This window comes from Trachurus trachurus, assembly GCF_905171665.1.
Source record: "Trachurus trachurus genome assembly, chromosome: 9".
Lineage (NCBI taxonomy): Eukaryota > Metazoa > Chordata > Actinopteri > Carangiformes > Carangidae > Trachurus > Trachurus trachurus.
The window spans coordinates 8300542-8312074 of NC_139895.1; the positions used below are offsets into that span (position 1 = coordinate 8300542).

Consider the following 11533-nt stretch of genomic DNA (forward strand, 5'->3'; position numbering starts at 1 on the left):
AACGAAAGTATAGTATAACAATTTTTTTTTCCAAAACAGCGTGAATGTAGAGCTGCTGCTGTGGTTTTTCTGTTGTCGCCTGAAAAAAAAACACTGAACTTCCCTTTTCTCCCTGGAGGTCGGACGGACGGACGCTGACGTCTGACGGATGTTCTTCACCTTCTCTCTTAATTCAGATGTCCGGCTAATTCCTGTGTAGGGGCTCGGGGTCCCGCCTCCCCGGGGAGGCTTAAATCAGCGTTTCTGTGACAGGACTCGTGAGTGGCAGCGACGCCCCCAATCAGCACCTAATAATAAGCCCACTCCCCAGCAGAGGTCAGCCCCGCCCTCGGCTCTGGGGGGGAAGAGGTGGGGGAAGAAGTTTCCTTTTGCTTAAATAAACATGAGGTCACAGCTGTTTAGTTATTCTGAAATTTTTCATGCTCTTTAGAAACTTTCCAGCACCTCGTAGAATCAGTTAATGAAATATCATGGGGTTAAAGGGCAAATAAAGAAGCATTGTCACATTTCTTTTCCACCTCAGACAAATAAAATAACTTTTTTAAAAGGATAGTTCACCCAAAATTGAAATTGCACTCATTATCTCACCCTCATGTCGACCAAGGGCTGGGAGAATTTTCACGGGGGGGTCGGCGCAGCAGTATTTGTCCATATAATGGTTGTGAATGGATACCACTTTTCTTCGTCCAAAAAGACACACCAAAAAATATCCAAATACCTCCATGCTGCTCGTCTGTACTGTCCCTCTTGTATTGAAGCCCCAACATGAGAAATTGTTCCACCGGCGTGATTTGCACAGACACAGGAAGAGCAGGGAACTGAGACACTGGGAGCTTCCGCTACAAACAAGCTTAAAATATAGACTTATTTAATTTTTTTCGGAACAATTTCACGGAGGACTCTGAAAATTCTCACAGCTCTTAGTCGACATGAGGGTGAGTAGATAATGAGTGAAATTTGAATTTTGGGTGAACTATCCCTTTAATGAAATATCATGAGGTTGTTAATTAAAGGGCAAATACAGAAAGATTTGTCACATTTCTTTTCCATCTTTGCCAAATGCAAAAGCTTTTTCACGGTTGTTTTTTCAGTATTTTGAATTTTCACTCCGTAACTATTTTATTATCAGGAAAAAATATTAAAATCTAATCTGATTGTGTTCCCCCGAAGACGAATCATCAAAAACATGTGGATCCCCTGACTTTTCCATCACCCATGATACTGTTTGCTGAGCTCAATGCTGAGTTTTGATTGGTCAGTGTCAGACTCATCAATTCATGTCACATCTAAATGAAACAATCACCAGTTTTCGACTTGCCAGTGAGCGACTGCTTCATAACTTAACTACAGATGTTGTCATTTGATTTATTTCTAATGTTCAGTTGGAAACTCATTGTTGAACTTTTAACTCATTTGGTGCAATATTTACATTTCCTGGTCATTATTTGGTGCTCCTTTCAACTTCTGGAGCCCATAGTGTCTCTTTATATTTATCTGTATAGGCCTAGCTAGTCTATAGTGAGAGGGGATAGTTAATTAGTTAACAGGTCGGGTCCATTTAATTTAGGGATTAGGCACCAAGACACCACATCACAACACAGAACACATGTCATCATCTGGTTTTTTACAAAATATCAGCAAACAGTCAAATTAAGCTACAAAATAAAGCAACATTTTCTGTATCAGTTAAACAGCAGCACATACCACAAATATTAGTTTTAATATTATGGGGAGAATTTGTTATTTTGACCAAAATAAATTCTTCATCAACACCTTAGAAGAAGTTTGTTTGTTGTAACTTTCCCTTGCTTTATTCCCATCATAATTAAGCTACTAGGCAACCACTATGGTGTTGCCTATAGCAAAAAAACGTAACTCTAGGTCGTATAGCCTAAAAACCTGCAGCACAAACGACCTATGGGTCTGTCTTTCTTTCTTTTTGTCTTTCTTTCTTTCTTTCTTTCTTTCTTTCTTTCTTTCTAGCTATCTTTTTTCTTTCTTTCTTCTGCCTGTAGCTGTGCACATTAAAGGAACTGTGGGTGTTTATTGTAAATTAAAACCAATAATACACAGACCTCTGCTCTCTCCCTCCTCCCAACCTGCTGCTCTGCATCAGAATGAAAAAAAAAAAAAAAAAATCAGAGAAATCAGGCCTCGTGCCAATTACTCCACCTCAGGATGCTGCTGCGGTGTGTGTGTGTGTGTGTGTGTAGCCTATAATATAAACTTTTATTCCGGTTTGTGTTTTACTCTTTATCCACGAACAACATGAATAAATTTACCACCGCCGCCGCCTCCTCCCACTCCCACAAATCTACTCGTCCGGCACAAACTGCAGAGCCACTCTAGTCACCTTGAAATTTCCTCTGCTATTTTCCAATTAAAAGCTTAATAGCCCTGGAGCGCGGCCTCACGTGGGGAAGTTTACCGTGCTCTTATTCTAAAGGGAAGCCGCGCGGCCTCGATCCCATTATTTGCTTGAATAAACCTTTTTTACGGTCAAGAAACGGGCCCCGGCTTTGTCCGGTGTTATGTTTCAATGCCCTCTATTAGTCCAGCAGAGGGGACACATCAGCAGCCTCCACACGGCTCCCAGAGGGCTTTTTATACACGTTCAGACCTAATCATCTCAGTTATGTACGATTGTGTTTAAAAAAAAAAAAAAAAAAAGAAAGAAAGAAAGAAGAAGGTGCGAGAAGCAGCGTTTTGTTTCCGGGTATAGAGCACCGTGTTGGTGCAGCCTGCAGGCAGCAGTGAGGGCAAATAACACAAATGACTCTTATAATCCAACACGAGTCGAGTTGATGCATTAAAACGAAATCTGCAGCTACAGAAACACTGATGATGATGATGATGATGACACACTGTCTTTACTTTAACATCTTTTACACAGTTTATGCTGCTGTTTCTACATCTTAACATGTCAAATAAACATTTACATTATGCACATTAATTCCAGAAAACTTACAATTTTATCACCCCTACTGTTCACAGCTGGATGATGACAGCTCCACATCTGTTACAGATGTTTATGCAGCTTAAACGTCCATGTCGACCTGTTGCAGAAATAATAATAATAATAAATAGTAATGTCTCCATCTGTTTCATGCAGGAACCTCCATCATATACAGTTTATAATGTACCAGTTCAGCATTTAAGGTGAATTATAGGCCTCATATTAAAGATGAATAAATAAAAAATCTGTCTGTCTTGACATGATTTTTAATGATATCAACGTTCAGACTCAGTTGTCTTATAAAATGTCTCGTTACAGGACAGATGTGACAGCTGTGATGTCCAGATCACTGGTTTATTCTAACAATATAGACCCTAAATGTTCATGCTGTCTTGCAGAGCAGCTGTGACATTTTTTTAATGTAAAGTTAGGAAATGTAACTTGTGCATTGTGTCTTTTAACTAGAAATTATCTTTATTTTCATGCAAAGACTCAAGTTTCCTGCATCTGAAATGTTTCATTATAGTGTTGATGGAGTTATTCTGCAGCTGAGAGGTCACGTGTTTGTTTTTGGCTCCATATAAACACATAAACACACACTTACATTTAGGATGGTCACAGATTTAATGTTTGGGAGTTATTTCATATCACAGGCCTGCACCAGTGTGTTGGTATTTTCATGTTATCATTTCTGGACACAGTGACGCTGCAGCTCCTCCTCTGTAACATCTGTAATAACATCACTTTATTTCAGCTGCAGAATCTCGGAGCTTCATTTGTTTCTACTTGTGTCTCTGTGGGTTTATCTGAACCTCTGCTCCTCTGCTCCATCTGAATCATTATTCTACCTGAGACATTATTCGGTGGCTGCAAATCTTTCATTTTAAATGTTGCAATAATGAAATTTCAGCCGTTTAAAGTGAAGAGGACTTTATTCTTATTATTATTATTATCAGGCAACTGCATGTGCTCCTCCTCTATAGGGTCAAGTGGTGTCAAATGGGTCAAATGTGCAGAATCTCGGAGCTCATTTGTTTCTACTTGTGTCTCTGTGGGTTTATCTGAACTTCTCCTCCTCCTCTGCTCCTCCTCGCTGCTGCTGCTGCAGGTTTTTCTTTTTTCTTTTTTCTCGCCCACTTCACTTCAGCCCCTCACCACGTGTTTTTTTTTTCCTCCTCCTCTCAGGCGCTTTGACGCGAGTAACAGCGTTTGGTTACTCGTCGTCTCCAAAGTGCGTGTCAGCCCTGATGCATATCTGTGCTGTCAGCCGGGGGAAAGAAAGGTGCATCCTCCACTTACAAGCCAACAACACCTCTCCTCCTCCTCCTCTTCTTCTTCCTCCTGTCATGCATGTAGCAGCAGCAGCAGCAGCAGCTCCGTGCCTCTAACCTCTCTGGCCGCTGACAGCCTCCTCTCTCCCCGCCATGAACGGCTACGGCTCTCCCTACCTCTACATGGGCGCTCCGGTGTCACAGCCCCGCGCGCCGCTGCAGAGGACCCCCAAGTGCGCGCGGTGCCGGAACCACGGGGTGCTCTCGTGGCTCAAAGGTCACAAGCGCTACTGCCGCTTCAAGGACTGCACCTGCGAGAAGTGCATCCTCATCATCGAGCGGCAGCGCGTCATGGCGGCGCAGGTGGCGCTGCGCCGGCAGCAGGCCAACGAGAGTCTGGAGAGCCTCATCCCGGAGTCGCTGCGGGTGCTGCCCGGCCTCGGGATGCCGGGCGCCGGGGAGAGGAGCCAGGACACCCCGCCGCCCAGGGCCGAGGAGCTGGAGCTGCGGTGGAGCAGCGCGGCGCAAACCTGCTCAGGTAGGAGGGGGATGAAGGACCGCTTCTCTCAACTTTAGCTTTAGTTTAATAATTTAAATGGCTGGTCTTTTCTTTTCTTTTCTTTTCCTTTCTTTTCTTTTTTGTTAAAGTAGCAGAAAAACAAATAGCCCTAGAATAACCTACATTTTAGACTTTATCTGTCCTATAATAACAATAAGAATAGCCTAATAGAAATAAATCAAATGGCATGTTCTACTGTAAGTAACCCTCAAACACACTTTCCAAACATTGTTTTAGAAAAAACATCTTTAAATGACAAATCTGGAAAAAGTGTAAACATTTTTATCAATCATTGATGTTTATTTGAGCCTAATTTAATTATGCAGTGTGGGAATAGACTCAGTCTCTTTCGCTATAGGAGGATGAAGGTCCACTTCTCTCAGCTTTAGCTTTAGTTTAATAATTTAAATGGCTGGTCTTTTCTTTTCTTTTTTGTTATATAGCAGAAAAACAAATAGGCCTAGAATAGCCTACATTTTAGACTTTATCTGTTAATACTATAATAAGAATAGCCTAATAGAAATAAATGAAATGGCAGTTCTACCGTCAGTAACCCTCAAACAAACTTTCTAAACATTGTTCTAGAAAAAAAAAACATCTTTAAATGACAAATCTGGAAAAAGTGTAAACATTTTTAAATAATCAAAGATCAATCACTGATGTTTATTTGAGCCTAATTTAATTATGCAGTGGGGGAATAGACTCATATCATATAGTCTCTTGGGTCCACTTCTCACAACTTTAGCTTTAGTTTAATGATTTAAATGGCTGCTTTTCTTTTCTTTTTTGTTAATGTAGCAGAAAAACAAATAGGCCTAAAATAGCGTATCTGTGATAATAGCCTACTTATTATTTATCAACTTATTTTATGCCACTTTTTGTTGTAGACGTTGTTTTTCTTCTTCTACTTCCATTTCTCCTGTGCTTGGATGTATATTATCTAATTTGTGAATTAATTCTTTGTAACAAGGGGTAGTTTGCTTCTTTCTGTCCCCTTTCATTCAAGAGTTACAGTATTGTCATTTTTTGTTTTTATGCTCGATAAATGAATTAATTAAATAAATAATAAACAAACTAAACTAAACTAATAATAATAGCCTATAAATGAAATGGCAGTTCTACTGTCAGTAACCCTCAAACAAACTTTCCAAACATTGTTTTAGAAAAAAAACCTCTGTAAATGACAAATCTGGAAAAAGTGTAAGCATTTATAAATAATCAAAGATCAATCACTGATGTTTATTTGTTTTAAACTGTGCAGCGTTTTAACGAAGCTGCTGTCACAGTTGTTATGTAACATTACAGTCAGTTAGTGAACACACTGAATACTGTTTGTGTTTGTGTTTTACAGTTTTATTTTGTTTCAGTCTGTTGTTGTTTCACACTCACCTCAGGATGAGATGGTTTTATTTTCATTCACGTTAAAAGGACGAGAGAGGAAACGAAATACAGGAGCAGGTGACTGAATTAATACAAAATATAGGCTATTAGTTGATTTTTATATTGATGATCTTTAAAAAAAACCAGTGAACGTTTATGACAGAGCATGAAGACTGCCTCGTTTTCTGACATTTTAAACAAAATATTATAAGGAAATGTATTTTATTTTACTTTTATATTTTAAATTATTGTGTAAAAAGAATCGAAATCCCTTCATATATTTAAAAGTTTTTGGTAGGCCACTTTTCTTTTCTCTTTTGTAATCAAAAATGTGAATTAAAAAACAAAAGGTGTTGATCACTGATAGACATCATGAGCCTATTCCCCCACTGCATATAGGTTATATAGATATACTGTATATTGTATTCTAGTACCTAGTATAATTTAATAATATAGCTATTTATATTTTTGCAAGAACCACATTTCCTATATTCCTCAAGGCCTCAGTCATTTTTTTTTCATTTGAATCATATTCTACCTGAGACATGATGCTTACGGTGGCTGCAAAACTTTCAGTTTCACATTTAATTTGTTCCACTTATTCAATTTCAGCCGTTTTAAGTGAAGACGACTTTATTATTATCAGGCTTAATGTGAAAACAGGCCTGCACTGACTCCTCCTCTGGGGTCAAGAGGTCACTCTGGGTCAAATGTGCCTAATAATTTAATTAATTAATGTTCAAAATAGCCTATATGCAGGACAGCAGGTGTAGTTTCTTGGGTGTTTTTTTTCCCTCTGTTCACCTGCGTGGAGACACAGCATCTGTCAGCGGGTTAACAGATGACGGTCATCAGCACCGATCGAATCTAATCGCCATTTTTTCCTCCAAGTCGAAATCAGATGGGATGTTGTTACCGGAGCAACAGGCGGTTTGTTCACAGACACACAGACACAGATCCCTCCGCGGCTCCGTCAGCACTTTGAGAGGAACATCAATTTATCTTGGAGGGTTTCATCATTACCGACGAGCAGTATCATATGGAAAGATGGAGAAAGTTTATTGAAGCTGAGGGGTGGAGAGGAAATTAAGCTAATAGCCTACAGCCATCAATGCTGAGCCAATAGCGTTTTAGGATTCCTATGTTTTTTCTGTCTGCACATGTAGCCTAATTTTTTTTTAGTTGGATAGCCTATAGCCTACTTTCCTGTCGTTTTATATTGTCCTGTTACAACTTGTTTTTTTTAGTCCTTTTGGTTTGTTTTCTGTTTTCATCTGGGAGACAAAAAGCTATAATTGTGTTTCTTCACACTATAGGCAATGTGTACACACATGTAGGTGTGTGTAGCCTATATTTCATTCATTCATTCAAACCTTTATTTATTCTCGAAAGGACATTGAGGTTTTACCCTCATTTGCAATGTCGTTGAGCTCACAGCAATATTCATGTGTTCATATGTGTGTAGATGGCATGTATGCTTGTTTGTTTATGTAAAGGTAGGCTACTGTACATATATTTATGGTGTAAAGGTTAGGGCGTCTATAAGCTTGTAGCTTCAGCCCTGACCCTTTCGATCAGCCATGCAGCCCTGCTTTTAGAGGGATGTGCAGCCTAATTGTTTGTTCTATTTATTTATTTTTTTGCTGATCGAAATAAACTCAAACTCAAACTCTTCAGCAGCTTGGTTTAGGCCTAGTTTCTCTGCTGCAGGTTAAAACATCGGGTGTTGTGTTTCTTCTTCCTCATCTTCCTCCTCCTCCTCCTCCTCCTCCTCCTCCTCCTCCTCCTCCTCCTCCATTCTCTTGCAGGGTTCCTACAGCTTAAGCCAAGTTAAATTTAAGACTTTTTAAGACCTTTTTAAAGCCACTTGAAATGAAATTTAAGACTGACTTCAAAATAAACACAAATGCAGAAAAAAAAAGAAAAAAAAACACCACATCAATTACATAGGGTTAGGGACAATTTTACCCACTTTCCTATGTGATCCAAGGTAAAGTGACTGCTACATGAACATTGGATTGTGTCTCTTTCCACCTTTCAAAATAAATGCATAAAAAGTCAGAAAAAACAAACAAACACATACATTTTAATGCCAATTAAGGCCTTGTTTTTAGATTAATGAATTCAATGCCTTTTAAGACTTTTTAAGGATCCGTAAGAACCCTGTCTTGACTCCCCGCTGTGTTGTGTTTCCTCCATCAGAGGCGACAGAAGACGCTGCTGACGAGGCGTCGGGGCCGGAGAACGGCGGCGGCTCCTGCTGCAGCGAGAAGGAGCTGCTGCAGGAGCCGCTCAGCTCCCCGGAGGACTCCTCCAACTCCAAGCCCAACTCCTGCTACACCCCGGAGCCCCCGCTGGAGCCCCCCACCACCGCCCCCCTCCTGCACGCGGAGCAGCAGGAGGAGGAGGAGAGCCGCTACAGCCACAACAGGCACGAGAAGGAGAAGGAGAAGGAGACCACCACCACCACCAAGTCCGAGAATCCTCCTTCTCCTCCTCCTTCTGCTCCTCAGAAGTTTCCCTCGGAGCAGCAGAGCGTCCTGATCGAGGGTCTGTCCGGCTCCATCCAGCTGCCCTTCAGCCTGCGCGCGAACCGGCCGCCGCTCGACGTGCTCAAGAAGATCTTCCCCGCGCACAAACCGCCGGTGCTCGAGCTCATCCTGCGGGGCTGCGGCGGGGACCTGGTGGGCGCCATCGAGGTGCTGCTCTCACAACACACGCAGCAACACACCCACACTCACACTCACAACACGCACAACACGCACGCCGACACGCACAACACGCACCCGCACCTGCACAGTCTGCACGCGCCGGACGGACACCTGTTCGAGCCCCACGCGCACGCGGCCCTGGGCTCCTACCACCCGGTGTCCGTGTCCTCCGCCGCCAAGTGGTCGGTGGGCTCCGCCTTCAGGGTCCCAGAGTCGCTCCGGTTCACGTCCGATTCCGCCGCCGCCGCGCTTGTCCCTCTGCAGCACCCGTCCTTCGCGCCGCAGCCCGCCGTGACCACGCGCTACCCGCTCATGCTGCGCAACTCGCTCACCACGCGCAGCAGCAACAGCAGCCAGACCGGAAGTAGCCAGACCGGAAGTAGTAGCAGCCCCTTCGTGCACAACGACGTGACTCTGTGGAGCACCGTGGCGCTGCAGCAGCAGTACCAGCTGCGCGCGGCGGCGGCGCATGCGGCGGCCGCGGCTCATCAGGCCCAGTACGTCTCCCCCTTCTCCCCCCACTCCCCCTCCCCCACGTTCCGCAGCTCCCCCGTCCTCCCCCCTCCTCCTCCTCCTCCTCCCCCTCCTCCTCCCTCCTCCTCCTCCAGACCCTCGGAGGAGCAGCAGCAGCGCATCAGCAGCATCCAGGAGGAGAGCAGCTGCTGCAAACCCGGCCTCTACTCCCCGGAGGAGGAGTACGAGGAGCGCTCCGACTCCACCTGATGGTACAGACACACCAACTCCGGCGGCGACGGATCCGGCCACAACGGACCGGCGAGCGCTGCAGCGAGTGGGCAGGACTATGTGACGTTTATGTGACGTAGTGCCGAGCTTGAGTTTCGCTCTGCCGTTTCCAACATGGCGGCCGGGTCACAAACGATCTCATTTTACAGTTAAACAACACACTAAAGTATGTTTCTGAAAACATTTGAGGCGGGAAATGTGTAGTGCAGTAACAGAATCTGGATTTATATTTGATCAACACCGCCTAGTTTGATAGTTTGAACGAAGTTTCTGGAGCCGGCCGCATTGCGTTGGACGGACCTCATTTGCATAAAGTTCAATCTATCGAACTTTATGCAAATTCACATACGGCGACGGGGCCGTCAACTCCTCCTGCTGTATCCATCTGCCCCGCCCGGCCGGAGCTCCTGCTCTACATAGACATGAATGGAATCCGTTGACTGAACGTCGGTTGACGGAGTTGGTGTGTCTGTACCATGAGGCGCGTGCTGCTGCTGCTGCTGACAATGATGCTGATGATGGACCATGGGTGCAGATCCCGGGGGGGACTTCACATTTTAGATTCACATCTAAAAGGAAATGATTGAAATGGTGGAACAAATAATGTTTGACAAATATATTTCTTCAATTTTGGGTGAACTATCCCTTTAATGTTTAATATTTCTGACTCCACATCCCATCTCTGGTCTCCTCCACTACGATGCAAATGAATGGGAAGTTTCTTACACAGACACTGATGACATCAGCAGGCGTTAAAGAAACAAACGACCCCCTCAATCTTAGTGCTTCATATTTTGATATTCATGCACATCAAGTATAACAGAAGTAAGTGGAATGTTTGTGTTAATATAAGTCTTAAATAGTTTTATCTTCCGACAGCAATCACTTATATAGAGTGTTTGGTCTGAAACACGGGTCTGTCAGTCACTCTGCTCTGCTGTAAGCCGAGGAGAAAACTTTCCTTGTATCCTACAACCTTTATCCAATGAGGAGAGAGAACGGCATAAAGGGGCGGTCCTCTCTGTGTGTGCAGCCAAGGGATGCGCGTGAATGTGGTGACGTAGGGACGAGGGCGGGGACTGCTAACTCCATCTGCTGACAGGAAGTTAGCCAAAACCACCGGATCGCTTACTTCTGCTTTAAATACTGTAGAAAAATCTGTACACTGGGAGAAAAGGAAGATGGTGAGAAGAATTGGGAATCTGGGAAGGTCGGAGGGAGGTGAAAGATAAAAACGTGAGTAGACATTAGGCTACATACCCAAGACTCTTAAAAGGATTTACTAACACTTAAAGGTACATTGTGTAGGAATTACTCCCATGTAGCGTTGTGGTTGTATATCGCAAGCAACTCAATCGTATTTTTCATGTTGCATTCACGTGAAATTGGGCAGACGGTCGCTGCACGTAACGGCATAAACAAGCCTCTATGTAAACAAGTGGTCCGTCAGCACGAGGCAAAACAATACACGTGACAATATGTTGTCATGGCGATGTCATATTGTTTACCTGACCCACGTTTTACCGGCTTCCTCTCGACTTCTGAGACTAAAATGACGTCTGGTTTGTTACCGACGGCCGTCTGCCCGACTGCAGGTGAATGCAGCATCAGATTACTGGTTAATGAAAAACAGACTTTTGAACCAAATAATCGATTTTCTTGAGTAGATAACAGGAGAAGTTACGCAATGTCCCTTTAAGTAAGCAGTGATTTGCGCTGTTGGCTGTTTAGGACAAATAATCAAGACAGGTAAGCACAATAAATGATTCCCTGTGCAGTACTTTTTGAATGATATGGCGAGCCTCTACGAAGTTGTGATTTATGGTGACATGGTATGAGTTGCAAACGGGTAAAAAAAAAGAAAATAAATCAGTTTTGTGTCCCCCCCCCCCAATCCTGACATGGGATCTGC

General features: G+C 43.4%; 1 protein-coding gene across 1 annotated transcript; it reads left to right on the forward strand.

Moving 5' to 3' along the window:
* Positions 1–4380: 4380 nt before the first annotated feature.
* dmrt3a (doublesex and mab-3 related transcription factor 3a) lies at positions 4381–9600 on the forward strand (the record flags this gene model as incomplete). Its single annotated transcript, XM_083979845.1, has 2 exons — positions 4381–4765; positions 8369–9600. The coding sequence occupies 2 exons, from the start codon at positions 4381–4383 to the stop codon at positions 9598–9600; spliced, it is 1617 nt and encodes a 538-aa protein (XP_083835971.1).
* Between the last annotated feature and the right edge of the window lie 1933 nt (positions 9601–11533).